The sequence below is a fragment of the Pholcus phalangioides genome, unplaced genomic scaffold (genome assembly GCF_987345545.1).
Source record: "Pholcus phalangioides strain wild (caught in Gottingen) unplaced genomic scaffold, Ppha-v1.0 ptg000016l_1, whole genome shotgun sequence".
Classification (NCBI taxonomy): domain Eukaryota; kingdom Metazoa; phylum Arthropoda; class Arachnida; order Araneae; family Pholcidae; genus Pholcus; species Pholcus phalangioides.
In genome coordinates, this window is record NW_028301609.1 from 5,662,589 (window position 1) to 5,687,441 (window position 24,853).

The following is a 24,853-nucleotide window of genomic DNA, read 5'->3' on the forward strand; positions in this document are numbered from 1 at the left end:
TGAGAAAAAATCATATTTATATGATGTTTGATTTTATTTACTCAAAAAATTTAAAATTTCAACTTGTTTTATTTTCTTGTTAATTTTCATCGAAAAGGAGGGAGAGAATATGTGTTTTTAAGTTGCTCCTCGTACAGCTGTTTTGAACAGAGCTGTTTGTTTTTGCTCTGTGCGGGGACGTTCAAAAAAATGTGTTACGTTTGAATTTGTCGGCTCTTTATTGTTGACCGAAAGGAATCTGTAGCCTCAAATGATTTTCCAATGGCTTCTCGTTGGTGCGTTGGGCATTTTCCTTGCACACCGCTACATGAACTACTTCGGCTCCAATTATGATCATCTTAATAAAGGTGAGCATTCAAACCGAATTTAGTCTTCCTTTTTTTTTATTAGTCAAACCTCATTACAACAATACTCGATATAACGATAAATCCCTCTACAACGAATTTTGTTTTCAAGTCTTGAAAAAATTTTAAAGCATAGATATTTCTAAACATGACTTGGGAGAAAAAAAAATCGTTGTAGAAGGATTTAATCAGCGCGAGCTTTTTCGTGCCGCGTGAGAACCGAATTGGACCATTTCGCGTGGGCAGAAACGTGTAACTTTATCACGCTATGCGTTTGTTTTTTCCTTGCGTGGCGCATCATCTGTTCTGTCGTCTGCGCATTCACGTGTTTTTGCACGATAAAGCTGGGTTTTCGTAGGATTCGGTTTTTCTGCGCCACGCGAGAGAGAACCGAATTGGACCATTTCGCGTCGGCAGAAACGCGTTACATACACGCTAGGCGTTCGTGTTTTCCTAGCTTGGCGCATTAGCTCAGTGTGGTTATACTGTTGTCTGCATGCTCTGGTTTGAAGGGAACGGGGAAAAACAACAAAAATGAAGAGAATATCGGTAAAACACGTGGCGCACGATGCATTTGACTCCTTCAGAAGCACACCCAGCATAAGCGGCAATCACACCCAGCATAAAGCGCTGTTGTAAGCCGTATTGTGCTCTGTAGGAAAACGGTCGTACAGCTTTTCTTATTGGTGAGTGAATGGCATGTCACCCTGTGTGGTTCATGTCGCACATGGCACAGAAAACCTGCTTCTAAGAAAACCCAGCTTAGAATAGAAAATAAAAGTGAAGAGAAGATCAGCGAAATGTGCTCAGCGCACAACACACTTGACTCCTCCAGAAGCCGTTGACCAATCACGCCCGATGCAAAGCACAGTGTGAGCCATACTGCGCTCTGCAGGAAAACAGCCTCACCGCTTTTCCTATTGGTAAGTAAGTAGATGCCATGTCGTGGCACGGAAAACCCGGCTTAATGCAGACATCTTCAACCCATTTCTCATGAGCACCCTGGCGCTCTCTTCTGAAACTGCTCTGTGCCCATGTCTGATTTTGTGCTCGCAAGCACTTAATCAATGTCCCAATTAAATACCTTGTACAAATGATATTCAAGGATTAAAATCATTCTGATTTTATGCATTCGTATGTCAAACTTGTCTTAACCCATTGATGCCAGTTGGTAAGAAAATTTTCCATTCAAATTTTTTTTTCCTTTGTCAATAAATGGTTGATTCCACTCCAAGCTGCTGCCTTTTGACATAATGATAATCGCTCTACAACGATACCTTTTCTTGGTAGGCAGAGTATCGTTATATCGAGGTTTCACAGTATTATTATTATTATGGAAAAAAGTCCCCACATCGGGATCTTTAATGGGTCTTCGCAAGTATTTTTTCTGTAGGGACATATTGTAAATTTATATTTAAAAGGAAATTATCCAAAGCTAGCATGTCTCCCCTCTCACATCCTGCATCAAGGCCCCTGGCTTCTGTGGGTTTATGTGGGCTTTGTGCTGGACACTCATCATGAGGATCCAGGTTCAAACTACTGTTGCGGCACAGTGGTGCTCACTGAATTTGGAGAGATTCCTGCAGTTTCCCCAACTCTGAGGCACAAATGCGATATATATCGTATCGGTCTGCTATTTGAAAAAGTGTCTCTGCAGACCTTCAACATGAACTTACACAAGAAAAATTCACTCATTTACTAATTTTACTTCAAAATATGGGGCACAGATGACAGCCCCTGCAAGGGCTCGAAACAAGCACAACCATGACAGAATAAATACTTTAGGGCCATGCATATGCTCACACAATACGTTCCTGCATATACCGATTCATTAGAAATTCCGCAAAGGAATGTGTATGAAGTGCATGTACGGTTAAGAAGAAGCAAAGCCCCTGGGCTGAAATCTTTTGTGATCCCTACCCCATTGGCGGAGATAGACTTGAAAGGCTGGGGAAGGGGGCATGATGATGATGATGATGTCAATTCATATATGAAGATAAGTTTTCTGCATTATGGATGCAGGGGCATTTCCCTGTCCATGACCCCATCCCTGTTTGTTGTGAACCTGACGTGAAGTTTTGTTTCTGTGTAATGCTTGTTATATGTAGTGCTGCCATCTGCCACCAACTCTCACTATGGCTGAAGTGTAATGACTGAATAATTTTATCGTTGCCATTATTGGTAAGGCTGTTGCTCTCTGTTGCGAGACTTTTAACGGGGAGATCATCTTGCATTCATGCTTTAAAGTTGGGAACCACAGAAAACCAACTTCAGCCGACCACTACTGCGGCAACATTGGGGTTTGAACCCTTCGTGATGCGAGTCTGTCACTGTGACTACTCGACCACCGCAGCAGCTATTTCATCTGACTGTTTTATATTGTACATTCATTTAATCGTCTCATTATGTAATTTCTCTATTCCATCTTTAATTATAATTAAAGATAAGCTTTAGAAAACATGATTTTTCTGCCATTTTAAGCTTTATTTATTTAACATCAAAATTCGGCTAGATCCAGACTGTCTGAGGTAGCTTCAGTCCACATTAGCTCAGATAATTATGGTCCTACTGTGCTTTATCGCTGATGAACAAAACAAAAATCTCTGTATGAGATGTTATAATATTTTACCATATTATTTAGACTAACTAATTTACCAATTTTAAACTTTAACATTAGGGGTTGGCTGTGATGAAAAAGAAGAAAGGATTCAAAATCACCCAGGTCCACTGAAAATTTTATTACAAGAATCTATTAAAATAATATCCGACACAATGAGTCAACAGCCAAAAACATTTTGGAATTAAGACGATTGTATTTAATAATGACATCCAGATTAATTTAGTTAAGGGACCCCTGATTAAGACAAATTGCTCAATATAGATAGATCAATAGAAATGACACAATAAGGATGGCGGTGATCGACGGTTCAATAAAAAAAAATCAACACTCACAATTGTTCTAGTAGGGAGTCTTGAATACCTTCAAGTTGGGACCATAAACATCCTAGTTCTACGTCAGAGTCTAGTTGGGATGACAAAACTTCAGCAGAGGAATCCCAATAGACGTGCAATTAGCCAGAGGGCTCTGCCCGAGATCTTGGGCCGTGGTAGAACTCTTGAAGGCATCCTTATGAAACACATAGACAGTAAGAGGGATCCTCAGAAGAGGCTTGGTTCGTTATTGGAGGCGTCCCTTATCAGCAGATAAGGACCTCTGCAGATCCCGCCAGGCATGATGGTGTTCTTGGGATGTGCGATCAGCAGATAAGTTGGGAAGAAGCAAGTGCTCCTAATCTCAGTATGAATTATAGATTTCTATCTAGCATTTAGAGAATATGAAAATATACTCAATGTATCAACTTTCAATATTATTGTACATGAAATTCTCATGATCTGAAACGTTTTTATTTTCCTCGTTTGCAGGTATCACCCACTTAGCTGTGGGTATATTATCAGCTCGAGAGAATTTCGATCAACGTGCAGTAATAAGAAAAACGTGGTTGAATGCATCATACCTCACCACTTTGAAGAATGGGAATCGAGATTTCAAGGCTTGGTTCATTGTTGGTGAAGATACTTGTAAAATTCCTCCGCCTTGTAGAAGAAACAGATACGAGTGTGAGAGATGGGAACTTGATGTATCAGGTAAGAAAGAAGTTTTTTACCCAGCGCACACATTAAAATGCATGTTTATAAAATGTTCATTAGGGTCTATCTACAATCAAGTGTTCATTTTAATGTTATTATTTACCCATTTATTGCCCAAAACTTTTTTTCAGCGAAATCAAATTAATTCATAAATTTGTTGTATTTATGTCAAGAATATAACAAATTTCTATTTTTTTTTAGAAAAATCTGATACACAGTCAATTTGATACCAATCAGATACCTTGAACATCTATTTAAGTTGAAGTTTTCACTTATCCCCAGAACTTTTTCCGTATTTTTTTAATTTAAGATTTTCCCTCAGCTCAAGGTTTTTGAGAATGACATAAATTTAAAAATAGCATTTAGCAATAGGATTTGGCAACAGTATTCAGCATTTAATGGTAGAATTCAGCAGATTCATTTTTCTGCTTGCAAAAATTGAATTGCAAAAGAAGGACAAAAAATAGAGAGACAATCTAAAATCATTATATTTTTTGACAGAGAATAACCTTGTGTACACTTTATTTAATTTTTTTCATTTGTACGAGTATCGTGTATGCGTCTGTTTCTATAATACAGTATGAAATTTCAAAATCATACTTTACCCCACTCTGAATTCAGAATTTCCGATGAGTTGAACTGAAAATAACTCAAAGTATTTTATTTGCCGCTGCACATTTGACTTATTGGAATTTGACTGTATTTTACATAGAAATCTGGCAGGGTTCGTAAATGACCCATTGGGCATAAATGGGTTAAAATAAAAGGAATGATTTGTTTTGTTTTCATAAACCCTTGATTAACCAAAGTATTATCTAACGTACCAGATTTATGATACTGCATGGAAGAAAAAAACATTTGTGTCAAAAAGGGATGGACAAATCTTTAGCTTAATATGCTATGTAAACTTTGACCAGGAAGTTTTCAACCACATGCCAAGACACTGGTATTTAAAATATTGATTTGAGTACATATGGCTGGGGTGTGTTATATTTTCAGTCCAAGGGCCAAATGTGCTGTGTTACTGCAGCTCGTATGCCAGAAACTATAAGGTGACCGACATGGCAATTTTATTCATCCTGATTATAAAATGTGCCTCTATTTTCTTTTTTTTAGTTTTATGAAACCCCCCGGATAAAATGTCCCTTATTTTCAATGAAGCTTACTTGAATTTTTATTCTCGATTGAAATGAAAGCATGGGATTACTTTTATAGTTTTTTGTTATACTATGATAATTATGACACCATTTATAATTAATTATAGTCAAATAAATGTATTCATCTCACATATTTGCCAAACATATACTTTCTTTTAGTGGATTACATTTTAATCCACTACAACCTCTATTTTTGGCCATTGGTGATTTTTCACCAATTTTAACAACTGTCAACTTCACTTTGACAAGCTTTTTCTGCCATAATTTGAAGCTTTACTTACCCTGCGACAATTTTTTGGCTATAATTGTTCCCATAGGGATCCTGTTTCCTTGTACTTTTATTGAAGAAAATATGGCCAGCCTTTCTATTACTGATACTTTTTTACCAAAACAGTTTTTGCCGGCCAGATGGAACCCCTTGGTGGGCAGCAGGTTGTATATACCCTGGTGTATAGCTTTCGAACTAAAAAAGAACTGATATGTCTCTTTCTTCTGCCCTTTTTCTTTTATTACATTTATTGACGTTTCTGAAATATTTTGCAGCCATATATAACTGTATAATGTTAAGCTCTAACTTCAAGTTTTTCTTTTCTTTGGGGGTTTTCAATGGTGGAAGTTTACTAAAAAATTAAAGTCAAGTTTTATGTTATAATTTTTCTAATCGCAATTATGTTTTTCCAGGAATGGTAGGCGCTGTTTTCAAATTTTTGTTTAAAAAAATACTGATTTTTATATTTGCATCTATATATTCTTAATTATGTAAAAAAAATTATTTTTTTACAATTTAATTACAAAATGTATTAACTCCTGCTCCAACCTCTTAGAGAAAAAGCTGCAGATAACAAGCAGGAATATATAATCCACATTATAAAATTCTGTGGGTTTTTTTACATATAATACAGTAGTCCCAAACTATCTTTTTTCTTAAATATGCAAGATATGTAAAAGAACATATAGAAGACACACAGATGAACGAATTCTACTTTGTGGTTAAAAATAAATTTCTGGAAAAAAAAATCAAAATAATTGTGGAAACCTGAAAATAAGAACAAAAAGGAATGGATCATGAAAACTCAAGAGAACCTCCAAAATGATGGCGTTTAGCAATCCAAAATCAAAGTGAAATATGTACAGTGAAACTCTTATACAGCCGGCACTCATTATAGCAACAACACCTATCATTCCGCCAAAAATGAACATTATATCAGGTGGTTGTTAAATCACAAGGAAAATATATAAGATAGTCATTGTTTAAAAATATTTGGGTCTTGTTGTTCCGTTGTTATAATGCATGGTCGTTATAACCCTGCTCAAGCAACAGAGAAAAGTATTTTATACAGGTTTCTCTCTCTCCTTATAGATGGGTTATATTACCCTTTGGTAAGTGTACTGGATTAAAGAATAATATTGTTATATCAGAGCTTGACAAATCTCCCGACCAGGTCGCCATGGCAGCTAGAATGTTTGTATTGGCATCTAAACGTTTGTCTCTGATTTCTGAATTAGAGTCTATGAATGACACAAAGTTTCTGATTTTATGACAGTGTCTCTTACAGGGATACAAAGAAAAGTGAATGGGGGATATAAAGTCCTGAAAAACCATTATTTAAAACCATTTTTCTTGAGAACAAAATCTTGCTTGGCCACTGAGAAATTCAACTGGGACCTAAATTTTTGTCTCATTTGCCAAGCCCTGGTTATATATGCGCGATTATCATTATAATGGATGTGGCTATACACAGTGATTGCTTACATTCTATATCCATACAATGATTTCCACTGTATTATATAAATGTGTTAAACTAATGCATAGGCATAGACTTTCATGGCTGTTTGGTGTCTAATGGAAAACAAAAACTTACCGGTGCTGTTTCGCCATGATCTACTTCTGATGATTCGCCCTTTTTTCTCATGATGAAACATAAGAAGTAAATAGAAGAACATGGCCAAACAGTTTGGGTATGTCCTTGTTTTCATGTCAAACCATTGTTCAAATAAATAGATTTTTGTTACTTATTTTTATCCATTACTCCACAAAACAAATCCTTATTTTTTTTTTAAATTATGTGTTCAAAATATCATGTGGCACCCTTGGCTGATCTCATAATTATAATAGCACACCATACCATTTCTGAATCATTGTGTTAATGGCTTTGTTTATGAAATGAATAAATAAGAGAATTGGCTACATATAAACAATAAATCAAATGTGAGAAACTTTACTGAAAATACTACACTTGAGAGTAATATTTTTCTATGTATGAAACAGAACAAATATATATATGTTATGGTAAAAGCCCGAAAAACGCTTGTAAGCGTATACATTTCAGGCTTTTACCAAGCACTTCGGTAAAAGCTGACATTTAGCAACTTTCGTGAAAATTAGTAAAATTGTATATATATATATTATAATTTGTTAATTAGGGTAGCAAAATGAAAATATGAAACATTTCTTAGACTAAAAACATATAACTTAGGTATTTTCAATATTTAACAACTTTATGTCATATTTATTTTATTCCTATAGCTGTGGAAAGTTCATTCACAACTTGTCGGGAGATTTCAACAGGTGAAACCTTTGAGGAAAGCGGGGAAAGTTTCTACCAGGGATTCAGCTTCCATGTAATATGAGAGTTTTTTCAATTCATTTTAATGCCCTATATCAGCACTTTTGAACAGTTTTGCATACATCTCAACTTATTGCTTAAATGTTATTCCATACCTAGAAATGTATTGTGCATTTTATACTAGTTTCGTTTGTTAATGGTTTATATCCGTATTATGATAATGTATAAGTATATAATTTTCATTTTCAAAGGGTTTACATCTTTATAAAGTGATGTAATTAGTGTGTTATGTGCATTGATATTTTTTATGAACACCTTTTGTCCTCTGGTCAGAGGTTTTGTTCCCCTGGTATAGAATGTTACGGTCAAAAATATTTCAGTGTTACTTTTGATTTACTGTTCAGGATGTAATATGAAGGTTGATTGCATTTTTAGATACTACAGTGAATATAGCTAATATTGTTAATGAGCATTAGAATGTTATGTTAAATTTTGTCCACATTCCTCAACTTTTTTTTGTGTATCTGTAGGTGAATCACCCTGTTGTTGTGCAGAAATTAGGAGTGTTTCATAATCTTTTGCCTCCACGTCATGAAGTCACCGTCTCCATTTTAGATTTGCAAACTAAGGTTATTTTCCAAGTTATTCATCAATAAAATATAACAAGTATTTATAAAAATTTATGTAATTTTTCAAATACCACATAATATTTAGTTTGCTATTCAAAACTCCTTGATAAATATCACAAAAAAATGTATATGACACCTCTGAGATAAATCACACAATAATGTTAGATATAACTTACAGTATATGCAGACAGAGAGTTTACTCTTATTACAGCTCAATTGCTGATTCATTGACCACTAGTCTTTGAGAAAACTCTCAATAACCAAAAATGTTGTCGCATATCATCTTAAGAGTAGTAAAAGTAAAAAAAAAAAACTGTTGTTTAAAATTTACAAAATTTAAATTTTTATACCAGGGTTTGACAAATCGAAAGGAAAAAAAAATCTGGACACCAACCAAATATTTTAGGAACCAAAGGTATTCTTAGGCTCCTAAAATATTAGTTAGAATAATAAATTGATATTTGTGAATCCTAATTATAATTCCTCTTCTTAATTATTAATCCTCTTCTTGCCAGAGCTAATAATCACATACAGAGAAAATTTTAGGCGCCACTATATCAATTTTTTAGTCGTCATGGCCATCTGGTACTTGGAATTTGTCAATCCCTGTTTTATACAGTCCCTTGCATCCTATAAGTCATACCTAGTCAAAAAGATCTTCATACACTGATTTCAAAAATAAATTAATTTTTCAAGTTGAAATACCACTGTATATGTACATACAGTCATCTCTCTCATTTTTACGAACTCAAACGTACTTAGTTCATTAAGGGTAAAGACTTGAAAGAATGTTTATTAGATATATTTTTCTTATAAACTAGTTCTTAAAAATATGTTGGTTCATAAAATCAAGTGTCAACTGGATGATAGACATAGCTAGACACATTTCATAATCTATATATATAAAATTGATTTTCTGTGTGTGTGTTCTCTATAAAAATCTACAATTTTAGATCTGTCATCCCTAAATTTTGTATATATATCAAGCATGACTTGACTTGACCGATAGACTACTTTAAAAGTTTATCAGAGCAAGACAAATGCCTGAAATGGGCAAAAACTGCGTGAAACTCGAGATTTCTCTCTTTCTACCTATACATTATTCAATCAAAACGGATTAAAAGCTGAATTGTTGATATTTTTAAATTGGATGATTCTTTGTGAAACACCCTGTATATTCATTTCTACATTTCTTTGAATCTAAATTTGTTTCTCTCGTGTGTCGCACAGGAAGGCGCCATATTAGTTAACTTAGACACGATTTGTATGTCCCTCAAAGAAAGAGAGAGATCACATGATTCAAAAAGCCTCATTGAAGAAAACCAGAGCAGCGTCGGGTATTATAGCTAGTGGCAATAATAAAATTTAAGCAATAATTGAAATGAATGAAATAAATGAAATTAAAATTATTACTGAAAGTTTGTATTTTTAGAAAAGCCTGAAAATGTCTCTCATTGTCTATCTTTTTCTTCAAAAAAAAATAGGAGACCATTGTGAATGCTACTTTGAGCAAGGCTGTGTATGATACTGCTGAAAATGGATTTGTATACAAAAATGTTGAGAAGTTTCTTTTGCCCAAGGCAAGCTGAAGATTTGTCATTTTGTGCATGGACAGATCATTGAATGAAAAAAAAAATGTATATGTTATTCTTTTTTCAAAGTAAAGTATGCTCTGTTTCCAGTTCATGATGCTATTTTTCATTTCGTTTGTAGAAGCCATTGTTCAGTATAGCGTGTATACAATGTTCATGTTGCTTATGAATATTAATTGAACTATATTTTTAATGCTATCATCATAATAAGTAACACGGAGAAACCTCATTTCCTACACATCATATCAAGTTTGTTTTTTGCTAATTCTGAAATGTTCTTATTTTTAGCTATTCTCATAATATTTATTGAGAATACATATATACAGGGTGCATAGGTAACAGGACATATGGCATTTTACTGGCGAATCGTTGTTCCTAGAGGCATACTTCCAATTAGAAAAAGTATCCAAATAATGTGTAGTACTCATATATTTATATAAAATATTATTTGTCTTAAAAACGTGTCAATATTTTGTATAAATTAAAACCAGGCAAAGTTCTAGTTTTTGTGATAATACTCAGATATGTTATTCATATTCAAGGGGTTGTATAGTTATTAAAGTAAAAAAAATTAACTTTTTATGTGTCTCCAAAACCTAACTAGAAAGTTGTTGCCCTCTGTCTTCCCTGATCCCAACTAAAAAATATCTACTTTTCCAAGAATATCCACTGAGATATTCAAATTAAAAAATCTGAGGAAATTTGGGGAAAAAACAGCATTAAATGTGTGTGAAGAAATATGACCCGCATTTAATGTTTTTTCCCAACTTCCCACCATTTTTTGAATTCAAATATCTTCGTGAATATTGCACGTAGAAAAGTGGATTTTTTTAGTTACCATCAGAGGAGACTGCAACAACTTTTTGATTGGGTTATACAGGACGATTCAGAAAAGATAGAAAAAACTTTGAGAGGTGATAATACACACCAATACAAACAATTGTCATCAAAGAATGTATGGTCTAACATGCTAGCGTGTTTCGAAACGGCTGCTCCACAAACGTTGAAACAGCATTCCTGTTGAAATTTATCTGGAGAGAAAGGACACCATGTATGCAAATGTAACCTGAGGAAGAAGAAACCGTATGCAAATCTGCATCGCAGTGTATAAAAGACGCGGATGCCAGCTCTGTGAAGTTATTCCAGTGGGCAACCGTTCTAACAGTTGTAACGTACAGGATAATGGTGCACTTTAGTAATACTGAAAAAGCAGACATGCATTTCATTTATAAAACTGCAAATGGAAGTACCACAGAGGCAGCACTAATGCACGCTCAGGATGAATGCTGGATCCTGCACGGCTGCTGATGCAAGTGCGCAAATGTTTTCAGATTGAAAAACTACCTGTGGGGAAGACGGTCATCGTACAGCCTCTGTGGTACTTCCTTTTGCAGCTCCATAAATTAAATGCATGTCTGCTTTTTCAGTATTACTAAAGTGCATCATTATCCTTCACCTTTTTTTCAATCACCTTGTATATATATTTGGTCAACCCCACTTCCTAATGTCACCTGTATGCTTTTTATTTTGGGTGAATATTTTTATTTCCTTTGTATAAATAAAAATACAGTTTCAAGGGTCTGTTCAGCCAAAAAATTCTGGTCTGTTTTCCGGATCTTTCATAATATTCTAAATCTGAAAAATGTGAAACATTCACAAAATGCAAATTAGCAAAACCATAAACTTGAAATTTCATTTCTTTTGTACAAAATTATCTATATTGTCTTGCTTCCCACAAAATTACTTAATTTTCATAAAGGTATGGATAATTTTCCCAAAAGTAGGACTTTATAAAAAGAAGATAATTTTCCAATAATAGGATATATAAATTTTATACAGAGGAAACCAGAAGGAAACAATGATCAAAACAAACATTTAAATATAATAAATTACAATAAATTCGAATATTTTTTTGCAAATATAAATTCGGTTAGTGTCCTAGAGAAAAGATGTTTAGAAAATAAATACAAACGATTTTCAGATATTATATAACATCACATTCTAATCTCTGGACAAAATGAAACCCAAAAAAAAATAAAAACAGTTGGATCACTATGGAAATAGAAGAATAAATTATATAAATATATATATGAAGAAAGATTATACAAAAAATAAAATACCCAAATATTGTAACAGGAGCACTTTAGGAATAAATTTAGGGCATGTGAGAATAATAAGAAACAGCAATGGAAATGTGTCAATCACAATGTTCTAAATAAAAATGTAAAACATCTAACTAAACATCCCTGACAGCAATAAAATACTAGCGAAAAATTCAATGCAGACTTTATAACAAGAAACATAGAAGAAATGGAACTAGGTACGGACTGCGATTGTGAGGAGGAGCAAACAGTAACTAATTCTAGCAACTCAATGTATTTTTTCGAAATTAATAATAGTGAGATTGATGAGATTATAACAAAATTAAAGATTAACAAAGCAAGTGGATACATTCAAATAACCCCTAAGATGTTGAAAATAATCTCACATCATCACATGGATATACTAAAAAACCTAATCAACTCATCAATAATGAATGGATTCTTTTTTAGGGAGTTAAAGTATGCCATAGTACATCCCATATATAAAACAGGAGAGACAGATAACCTATTAAACTACAGGCTCATATCAATTCTTCCCACTTTTTAACAGCTCTTAAGTTTCCTAAATTATCAGAACTTTCTAGCACCTAACCAATATGGGTTTCAAAAAAATAAAATACAGAAATAGCCATTTTAGAACTTAGTAACTATTCAAATACGGGATTCAACCATAATGGATATTTAATAACAGTATTTCTCGGATTTAAAAAGAGCTTTTGACTATGTTAATCTAAGGATAATAACAGAGAAATTGTCATCATCTGGTATACGAGATAATACACTAAACTGGTTCAAAACTTAAATAGAAAACAAGCAGTTAAAATAGATAAAGAAATCAGTACATTCCTAGAAGTAAAAAAAAAGTGTCCCTCAGGGATCTGTCCTTGGGCCAATATTATTTCTAATTTACATAAATGACATTTAAACTAAATATAAATTTTAAATTAATCTTGTTTGCAGACAACACAATACTGTATGTTGAAGATACCAAAATTGCAAATTTACTAAAAAAAAAAGTCAGAGGACCTACACATAATCAACACCTAGCTAAAGAAAAATAAACTTAAATTAAATATACAAAAAACCAAATATATTTGGTTAAAAACAAGAAATATAAATAATTTAACTAACATAAAAACCAAAATCCATGATCACTGCCCACGTCAAAATATTTCGCAACATAATTGACATGAAATTGATAGAGTTCATGAATACAACTACCTAGGAATAATAATACAAGATGATCTAAAATGGAACTCGCATTGTGAAAAAACAATAAAGAAATTAAAAACACATTTCGCCATTTTATATAGATTAAAAAAACACAATTGACAATAACTTTCTAAAAGATTTATTTTATGCTTGGATATACTCAATAGTAACATATGCAATCACTACTTGGGGGAGGAGCTTATCAAACAAATATACAAAAACTAGATAATATATATAATAGAATGAGATCCTAAATAACAAACAATACAGAAAACTATTATATAACAATGTCACGAACTAACTATAAGACAAAACTATATTTATAGATTAATAAATTTCATATTCTTAAATAATAAATGGTTAGAAACTAAACAAAATAGAACCTCATCTAGATTGAACAACTTATATCAAGTGCCAAAAACAAATAAAACACTATTCCAAAAGAGTTATAGATATACTGCCCCACGCGAAAATAATGAACCAATACCATGCAACTAATCGTACAAATAACAAACATAAGATCAAATCACAATATATTTATATTCTCAATAAACAATAGTTTAGAATCCATACTGCAACAATAATGGATCATAAAACAACACAATTAAAATAATTCATTCTAAAAACATCAATAATATAACCATTCGTGTAATCAATTTAAAAATACATGTGAATAAACATACTGTGTGTGAATTCTGTGTTCGTCAACTAACTGATTTTATATGTTTGGATCTAAATATATATATGCATATTTTCTTTGTTCAGATTAAAAATATCTAAAAATATATATATGATGTTATAAAATATTAACCAATTGGTACTATAGCGAGGCTGTTGCATAATTCAATTAACTCTCTAATTTTAGCTTATATTGATCCACTGGAAGGACTATCAAGAGAGTCTGTATCATCATAATGTTACTTTTTGTGGAGTTTATTGTTTTGTGTTTTTCTCTGTTTGATTGTATGTTTTATATGTCGTGTTCAGTCCAATAAAAAAGTCTGTGCAGACCCTTCCCAAAATGGTTTCACAACTTTGTGGTAGGAAATAAGCAACTAGGTTTTTGCACAAATGGTATTAATGGTAAATGGTATACAAATAGTTTGCTTATGGTATTATTAAATAATTCGCCAGGCCATCTACCCAGTGAAATTGAGACAGTTGAAATAACTGTTCCTCCTATTTATTTTTTAGCAGTCAGAAAATTCTTTTTTTTTTGCCGGTCTGTAAATAATTATTTATTTATTTTTTGGTTGGCCCAAACATTATATCTCATTTATTTATTTTTTGCTGGTCAGTAAGTCATTTCTCATATTCATTGTTTTTACTGGTCCACAAATTATTTCTTTTATTTCCGCCATTCCCCTGCTGTAAAAATGTTGAACTCTAATGTACGGTTTTAACAACTGGCTGTTGTTAAGAGTTAAGATGAATTTTGGAAAGAAAAAATTCAACTGCCTTTGCGAGGAATCGAACCCACGTCCTTTCACTAGACCACTAGACTACAAAGGCAACAAATCTCTCTATCTTTCCTTGGAGCTCGTATGCACTGAATGGGACCGTACGTGGACGGCCGGACTGACTCAAGCCAATCTCACAACTGCTGATATTGCCACCAGATGGTGCCTTATGCAAGTGCCATCTAGGGCGTTCACCTGGAAAGTGAAAGGACGTGGTTTGATTCTCCGCAAAGGCAGTTGAATTTTTCTCTTTCCAAAATTCATCTTCGCAACAGCCGGATATTTTCCTAACGAACTCGAGGCGACCACCGATAGACAGCGCCTTCACTTCCAACCCATCTCACTAATGGCAGTAAATTGCACTATAGCGATATGGCTATAGAGTTGGTGTTTGGTGAAGTAGTAGTTGTTAAAAACCTTCATATGGTAGCAGAGAGTGACGTCATCCTTGGATAAGTCGTCATCTGGTGGCAGAGCATAAGCAGTTGTGAGCTTGGCCTGAGTCAGGTCCGGCCATCCATGTACGGTCCTGTTCAGTGCACATGAGCTCCAAAGAAAGATTGAGAGATTCGTTGCCTTTGTAGTCTAGTGGTCTGGGGCATTCACCCGGAGGAAAGTGAAAGCACATGGGTTCGATTCCCCGCAAAGGCAGTTGAATTTTCTCTTTCCAAAATTTGTCTTCGAAACAGCCAGTTGTGTTAAAAACCTTTGTATGGTAGCAGAGAGTCACATCATCTTATGTAGTCTATTACATCCTATTTTTGCCTCTCTTGCGGAAAGTAATACATTTATTTTGTTTGCAGGGTTATCAGGGATTGTTGCTTGTTGAAGGGTACCTTAATAAAGCTTTTGAAGGCAGAATGACTTGGAATGACAATGCTGGTATATTGACTTTCAGTAAGGTGAACTTATTTTTACTCTTTTTTTTTTTTTTTTAATCTTTGTTAATACTTTTTAATGTAATGTATGCTGTTATTATAAGTTAAGCTTGTTTCGCTCAACAGAAACTTAATGAAGGGGTTGGAAAGTTTATAATGAATACAAAATTTTAAAACTACAAATGCACTCTAGCTCTTATAAAAATAATTATTTAAATATAGTAATAAAAAGCTATGGATTTTCCAAATTGTTTTTCACAATAAGTTCAATGATTAGGTTAATAATTATTTAGATGCATTTGATGTGGGTTCTTAAGATTTTGATTTTCTGTGAAAGAAAAACAGAATACTAATCCGTACAATCTTATTATAGTGGATTTGCACATATCAGACCAGGGTTATGCCAGATTACTGAAAGATAGTTGAAAAAGCAAATTTAAATACAGTGGAAACTTCATTACAACAATACTTGATATAATTGCAACTAGGGTCACCAATTTGGGAATTCTCATTGACGAGCGACTTAGGTTTTCTGAACATTGTTCAGCGGTGATCAAAAAAAGCAAATAGAATGCTCGGTTTCATTTTCAAAAAGGTCTCTTTGTGTTCTCCTAAAGTCATTATTCCACTTTTCCATGGCTTAGTTCATCCTGGACTGGAGTATGCTCTAAGGTTTTGGGGATCATACCTACGGAAGGAACATAGACTTGGTTGAAGGGGTACAGATAAGAGCTATGTGTGTCATTGGCACACAGGGCTTGAGTTATGAAGAGAAACTTCATTTTTTGAATATGTTTACATTGGATAAATACGCAGGTGTCAGGGAGATATAATCAAACTGTTTAAAATTTTCAACAGGATGGACCATGAATTATTAGTACACCGTCAATCGACTGCTTGTACAAGGAGACACCAGTATCGATTGGTAAGGGACAATTCTAGGTTATGGTGTATCGCAGGGAATTTTTCTCTAATAGGATTGTTAATAAATGGAATAGCTTACCCTCAGAGGTAGTAAATTCTAACATAATTGACACATTTAAAAATAAACATGATAAACATGTTGGGGTAAATCGAAAAGCTATCCATATTTAGAATAAGACAACCATGAGTATTCTTTTTATGGGCATTGTATTTTATTGTATGTATATATATATTGTTTGTAATTGCATTTTTAATTGGGTTGCTGTATTTTTAAAATATATTACATCCATATTTGTTATGGGCATCTTATAGCCATCTCATTGGGCATTTCACCTGTTGTAGTGGTGTATTTGTATAATGATAAATCCTTTATCAACGAATATTTGTTCGAAGCTTGTTTGAAAATGCTTATAGATTAATGTTAAACTTCAGCCTCTTGATATAATCATAATCCCATACAACAATATTTTGTCTACGTCCTCAGAGTATCTTTTATATGGATATTATTTCACTGTAATATATATAATAAACTTCTGGGCACAGATATATAATGACATGTTTTCCCCTTCTACGTTTAAAGAAAGCCCATCTAAAAAGGCCAGATTAATTGATGGGCAAAACTAGTGCATGGCCATATTATGGAGAGTCTACTGCACTTATATAGCAGTTTTTTTGTGTTTTTCAAATTTATTGAAAACTTTTCTGAAACAACTGGCTAAATAGCAAAGTGTAATTCGTGGACATATCGGCACATTCAGCAGCTTTACTATCAATCAAAACATTTAAAAACTTCAAAAATCATCTCATCTGATTAGTTTGATTTTGAAAAATGATATTGTAAGATAAATGAGGCATTATTTTATTGTTCAAATTTCTTCTAGGTTTACATCTCTCCTATTGATGCAGAAAGCATTATGTTCGAAAATTCGTTACAGGTGGCACCAAGCATTTATTTTGCTGTAGAAAGTATGATGTGTAAATTTTTCTAAATGCAAATTTATCAACTAGCTTATGTTGTTTTAATGATATTTATATAATTTTTATTATATATTTTGCATGGTTTTTAATCAAATTGAAAATTAAGTGTGAAATTGTATGCTGTCAAATATATGTTAAGCTACAATAAGAACAAAAATATGACCTGTAGGGGAATAACAACAAAGGCTGAATTTGATTTTTTACTGAGAATACCAGATACATAAGAAAATATATTATTCATCATTTCTGCTTGAGAAAAAGATGCAACAGAATTTCTCTTTAGTAGATGTTAATAATTTATCTGGTCATTAGATCACATGGATTTCACAATTATTATTTTGAAACTGTGATATTCCAAATAATAAATATATACTTGGACCAATTTTTTTTTTTAACTATCAGTTTGGTGTACAATTGTGGGTACAAGCAAAAAAAAAAAGTCGAGTTGTCTAAAAGCTAGGTAGATTCTCATAAATATAATGCCTTATTTCAGTTAACCCTTAAATGCAAAACTTTGCATATGTGCAAAGGGTCCTTTAGACTTTCATTACTGCTGCCAGTTTAAAGGTAAAAATTCAGAACTACCTTTGTGCATAAGCTGAGGTCATTTTCTTTTCCTTTTATAATTTGAATTGTTATCTGGTAGATGTCTCAATTAATGGCAACCGCTCTTTGTTTGTTGCAGACCATGCGAATCTGTGATTTTTTTGATTTGTTGAAATATTTTGTTTGTATTTCTTTTTCTTTACCTTGAAGTTTGTAACACAATTTTTTTTTTTTTTTACTATAGTGTGAATTACAAAGAAGGTAGTTATATATTTGGAATGTATTTTACTTTAGTATGTGTATTTTATGAGTGACTTTTAAGATTCTCTACTGTCTCTTTTAGGTCCTGTATAAGCAGTACAATAGATTTTATTAAATGATATTTCAGTCTTTTTATACGTGTCATCGAGTATGAAAAAAATTATCAGCTCAAAAAAAAAAAAAAAATTGAGCATTTAAAAGTTAATGCCAGTTATATTGGCCCTCTTTATTTTCCCCAAACTTTTTCACTTTCTCTAATCCTCTAAGCTAATGATATGTGGGCATCAGTTAAACCATAAACATTTCATAGTTTTTTCTATGGTTACATAGTTTTGCTACTTGATGTCTTGCTCTCCAATACATCAGAAATTATAATGGTAAGAAGGTAGGAAAAAGTCTTGGTATAGTAAAAAAATATCAAATTTTATCTCATGTAAACTAAAGACCAGACTTGCTCTTTCTTAGGCTACACTGCATAGTTGAATTCTAATTTCATTTTATGTAAAAAAAGTTATCAATTTTTTATCAGGATTCTTTAAATTTCTTGCAGGTACTAGTGGTTTAAATGAAACCGTATCCAAGTGTGAGCAGAGCTTTGAGGTATGGAATAAGTACATATCTGAGGTTACATTAAAACTGAGAGCTGAGGTTGAAGAATGGAATGACATGCTGTTTGTTAAAGTTGTCGATATTTACAGGAATTTGCCAAGAAAGCTCCTTTTGTTTTATGACTGGTGTGTAAAAGAATTTTCATTGTTTTAATGTTTCTTTCTTCAAATAATTGTGACACATTTGCTTTGCATACAATCTTTTCTAAAATATGCATTAGTTGTGAATTAACACCCGGATGAAAAAAAAAATTTTAAATAGCCAAAAAAATAAATAAAATAAAAAAATCTATTATTCAGATGTGTTGATGAAAATGTCGCATCATTACTGAACATCTTGCTAAATTGTAGTTTCTGCTATACCATTTTGTATTAAAAAATTACTTGAAAAAGCATGGGTTATAAATATTTTCCAGTGCCATGTATTAATTTATAATTTATCTGGTGGCCTGAGTCAAAATTGATAGTAGATAACTAATAAAAGAAAATCAAAATCTCAAAGATCTTTCTCAGGGAAAAAAATACAGTATTTGGCACTGCTGCTTGGAAATGCTTTATGCTAACTGCATAGGAAGATAGACTTGAAGGGTGGGGGAATTAGGACATAATGATGTCAGTTCTTACATATACATGCAAATATATTGGATCAGCCCACCCCATCATTGATGTTGAGGGCTGGGCATTGTTCCTTGTGACCCGCTCCCTGGTATCTCGCCCATGGCTGACTGCTTTATTGTATCTGCTGTGCTAATGTCTTCTCTGGAAGCTCCTTGCTCCGCAAGATCATTCCAGAGTCATAAGCTTTTCAAAAGTGTGTAATTAACCACTTTTAGGAAACCGTGGGCTAAACCAAATTTTTTGTAATATAAACCAAATTTTTTGTAATATAAACCAAATTTTTTGTAATATAAACCAAACAAATTTGCTTGACTCGTCTATGCTTCTTGTTCTCTGAGCTAATAATTATTTATTCTAATACGATGCAGGTTGGTGCCAAACTATAGGTTTGATTTTCTTCTAAAAACCGATGATGATTGTGTTGTTGACCTCGAACGAATTCTTGGGGATCTTTATGATAGAGAATTTGATCCTAGAGAATTTCTCGTTTGGAGCAAGTATGAAACCTTTTATTGAGATATTCCTTTTAGTTTGATCCTAATGCTTTAGTAATAGTCCTGTAATACATATAAGCTGAATAAGATTTATAACCATTTAATATGAAGTGAAACACATAGTTTTTTTAGTTTTTCCTTGCCAAGTCTCCAAGAGAATCCAGAATTTCTACTCCATCTCTTAGACTCCCGAAAAATTCTTATATTTCCTGGATTTCGACTGTGATTGTAAAACATTTACTTTTGCGGGAAAAATATTTGTAAAGAATTTATCCGGGAAAAAAAACCATTGCTTTTGTTTTTATCAGTGAAATGTTATGTAAATTGTTCCCATTCCATCAAATCACAAAAAAAAAATCATTTTCAGGAGGGGGCAAAAGCCTGAATTCGCCATACAGCCAGTGTCAATTTGATCTTTTGATATCAGAAATCGGCAAGATAACTTTTATCTGACTTGACCATGTGTCCCATTTCCAGCCTGATGGTGATTTCTTTGTTGGCGCGATTTGAATTGAGAGTATTAATGACAGATAATTTAACCTGTTGGTTGGCGCTAATCGGCGATGGCTTGCACAATGTCACATTTTTGCAAAGGGGGAAATATTCCTATAATTTTAATTTTATTAATGGAAAATCCCTACATTTTTTTTTTTAATATTCCTTTTATATTTACTTTTGTGCAAAATTTGGACTCGTTCGAAAACCCCAAATTCTCACTCTCCAAAGTTGGCAGCTATGTTCTTAGATAGTGATGTGGTGAAATTTAAATTTATCATGTATGTATTACCTGGAAAAGGGGTAAAGTAAATCATATTTACATGAAAATGATTAGGCAATATCATAATTGTTAGTAGTAGTACATTACAAACACATTTATTACAATGTCTAAAATTAAACAATAATTACTTGCATGTGTAGGTAGTGAATACTACTTTAACATGTGATTAACAACAATTTATTAAGGAGATCATTTCAGCTCTAAGCTCCTTTAACATGTAATCATCAAAATTTCATTAGGTATACGCTCTTCTTGGTTGAAGCAAGTTTAAAAAAAAATGTCCACATAATAAAAATTAAAAAAAAGGGAAGTGCTTCCAGAAAAAGAATAAAGTTCCTTGCATTGCTGTCATCGAAGAGTTGATAGGTGTTGGAGGACCAAGGAATTTGGACCACGGGAATGATGAGAGAATTTTTTGGCACTGTGTAAGAGAACCACTAGAATTTGCCATTATTGAAGAGTCAATAGGTGGAAATAAGATGGTATCAGGTGTTCGTTTCACGACCAAGGAAAAGAGGCATGAACAGAGCAGGTTCATAAATTAAAAATAACTTATTTGGACAGCCTTTTCCACCACATTTATAGCTTTATTTATTTCATTTACTGCTAAAATTCTGTAAGGTCTTGATTATCGGAGGTAGGTCCGGTCCACATTGGCTTGAATAGTTTGGAGTCTTGTGGTATTATTTAAATTTATCATGTATATGTTGTACTGCTGTGGTGGTCAAGTAGTGTCAGACTCGCATCGCAAGGACCTGGGTTCAAACCCCACTGTTGCCACAGGGGTGGTCGGCTGAAGTTGGTTTTCTGTGGTTCCCAACCTTGAGGCGCAAATGCGAGCGGATCTCCTCTGAAAAGCCCTGCCACAAAAAGCAAGCCTACAACAACAATGATGCAATCGTTGCACTTCACTCATAGAAAGAATTGGTGGCAGATGACTGGACTACACATAAAAATAATTACACAGTAAAAAACTTCACATTAGATTCACAACACGTATACACACACATTCCAACATTTACCAATTCATTAGAAATTCCGCAGAAGAATGTGAATGAAGTGCATGTACGGTTTAGTAGTAGTAGTGGTATTATTAATTGGCAGGAAGAAATTAATATCTTAAGTCAAAATATGATGAAATATATAATTCAGCAAAGATAAAATTTTTCATTATAAATATATTTTATACACACTAATCTCATAGGTTTCGATCACATTGGCCTGTAAATTATGTAGGCAAGTGGGCAGATCACGTCTACAAGTCACCTGTGTATCCTTCATTCCCTTGTGGTGGTGGATATGTTCTTTCGCACAAAGCCGTATCTTGGTTACGAAACAATTCAGCTTATTTATATCCATATCAGGTATTGTAAAGAAAAAAAGAAGCTTAATTATTGAATAATATTAACCTCCTATGTATTTATTATATTTATCACACCTTAATTTCACACATGTATCAACAAATGTATAGTATTATGTTCAAGATAATAAAGCATCTCTCACTCGCACAAACCTTAAACATGTTTAAACATAGTCCTTGAACATGGTCTACATGCAGATTTTTGCTTGATTTTTCACTTGATTACTTTAGAGTTTTTTATTAAATTTCCCTTATTTCTGGAGTAAACGTCTCGAATGAATGTATATGCGATCCTAGTTCTAATATGTTCATTGACATGTTTAGGGAGAAGATGTATCTCTAGGCATATGGATGGCAGCAGTCAATTCCTTTTACTTAGAAGTATGTATATTGCTGTAGTTCATGAATTAAATATGGTTTTGATATTTCATTATAATAAGCATAATGAAATACATGAAAATTTTTTCTAGCTCCTATGCTTGGAAAAGTTTTCTGAATTTGCTGTTGTGTAATGACATAAACAAAAAATATTGTCTCGCAATTAGTTCATCAAAAGAATAGTGACAAATTATGAGGCATCATTATACTTTCTATTGATTTCCAAGATATGCAGAAACTGGTTCATTAAAAAATATGTTAACCCTCAAGCATTTGCACTAATCTTGCAAACAATCATCCTGGTTCTGATAGACCCATTTAATTTTTCTTAACTCCTTAACTACAGGGAAAAGGTATATTGTATCTTTGTGAATGAAAGAAATAAAAAAATTCACTCTCTCTCTTCCTTCTTTCAAGGCTCTTCATTGGTTAAAGTTTGCTACATCTTGATATCTGAATTGAGAAATTGTAATTCGAAAAATATACTATGCAGCAAAACTTTTTTTGCTCAGTGTATATCATAAGACATCAATTTAGAAGTCAAACAACTCAGTTCGACAAAAAAATTAGCATTGTTGATCGAAAAGTGGCAAAACTGTAATCTAATTTCATGAAAAGCTTATCCGTGCTAAATGAATACAACAAAAGTGTTTGAGTGGCGAATGAGTCATTTCAAATAAATGGTCATTATAAGAAAATACCAAAATGTCAATTTTACCTTTTTTCTTTGATAATTTAATGCTCATTTTAACATTGTTCAGCTGGAGTTCACAGAGAATGTTTACTACGTGATACAAATTACATTAATCAACCTATCAAGATGTACCATTCAAAACTTTTCATCGTCATTTTAAGAATAAGGAAAATGTATGAGAAAGTTCGAAAATTACAGTTATCAATTACTAAAATTTGGGAAAAAGTTTCATAAGTGATGGATCAAATTTTAGTAATTGATAATTATTATCCTATGTGAATAATATTGATGATTAAGTTGCAATTTGTAGTCAATTTGTGGATCTAGGATAGATTAATTGGATAATTCAAACTTTTTTCCAGTGACTTTGGATTAATCAAGTTCAACTGTATTTACAGCAAATTTTAATACATTTATGATAAGCATTGATTGAAGTCTCTCACTGGCTCTTAAAAGGAAAAATATTTTAAGTATAGGTTTTCTAAAAATTGTATGCTAGTTCTTTCAAGATTTAATTTTCTTCCTTTAATTTAGGATTCCAGTTGGGAGTGTGGTGATGGCTGCTCTGTCGATAGCTACAATATAGTACAATTAGCTCCTGAACAAATGATCGAGAGCTGGTCTAACAGATTGCGTTGTGGGAACATCTGCATGTGCGATACGTAGCAAAACTTTTTCTTCATACTTCATTTATTTTGCATATTGATGCACATCATCATAACCATGATCTCTATTGTACTTCAGACGACCATCAGGTTGTAATAATACATGTGATAAATTGACAAAAATTATTTATTGAACCCAAAAAAAATCTATATTGTCAAACGATAATAAAGATTCTTTGCGAGATATGTGTCCCAATAAAGGTACCAAATTTGTTTTTAAAAAAATTCTGTAGTTCTTGGTTTTTTTAGAGAAATTTTCTTAATTGATGAATTAATTATCTCAAAAAAATCTATTCTTGGTCTATATCTGCAACAAATCAATAATTGCTCTGTATTCCTCCTAAAACTTTGAAATCCCTCAATTTTACTCAAGGTTATTATTTCTTTACAGCTCTTGACCTAAAAATGTGGTTTTTCTTTGCAAGTAAAATCAATTAGTGATTTTTAACTTTTGGTATGAACTTTAAGGAGTGACCAAAACATGTGAATGTTTAGGTTCAAACATTAAGAGTTAAAAAAAACAAAACAATTCTTTATTTATTTCAATTCCAAAGATTTGATATTTTCTATTTTTACAATGAATGCTTGTGAGATTCACAAACATTTAGTGTTCTAGCATATATTAAGATGTTTAAATTCATCACTCACATTCAGGCATTGATATACAATAAGGGGCAAGGGTTCCCAAACTTTTTCCTCCTGTGGCACTCCTTTCCCTAATCAATGCTAAACTGCGGCTTCCCGTTAACAGTTTAACATTCTCTTCGAAAAATCTTTGTCAAGGCTGCCATTCCACGCTGCACAGTTTGAGAACCCCTGCAATACATCTCATCCCTGTATTTAAATATTTAGAGATCAAAGTTGGTCCTGAGTTTAGAATCACTCCTCACATAAATTGTTACTTTTTAAACTGCTGGAAACAATCTGGATTCTAACAATTTTCAGTGAGCAATAGAAGGT

The 24,853-nt window shown here is 32.8% G+C and overlaps 1 protein-coding gene across 1 annotated transcript; it reads left to right on the forward strand.

Moving 5' to 3' along the window:
• The first annotated feature begins 139 nt into the window (after nucleotides 1–139).
• LOC149074926 (UDP-GalNAc:beta-1,3-N-acetylgalactosaminyltransferase 2-like) lies at nucleotides 140–24,111 on the forward strand. The gene is made up of 12 exons (XM_089245874.1): nucleotides 140–347; nucleotides 3,768–3,989; nucleotides 7,677–7,771; nucleotides 8,247–8,345; nucleotides 9,830–9,925; nucleotides 15,515–15,613; nucleotides 17,395–17,479; nucleotides 18,849–19,032; nucleotides 19,893–20,021; nucleotides 22,001–22,160; nucleotides 22,481–22,537; nucleotides 23,763–24,111. Exons 1-12 carry the CDS (start codon nucleotides 251–253, stop codon nucleotides 23,892–23,894), a joined length of 1,455 nt encoding a protein of 484 aa, XP_089102000.1. The 5' UTR covers nucleotides 140–250; the 3' UTR covers nucleotides 23,895–24,111.
• Nucleotides 24,112–24,853: the final 742 nt, after the last annotated feature.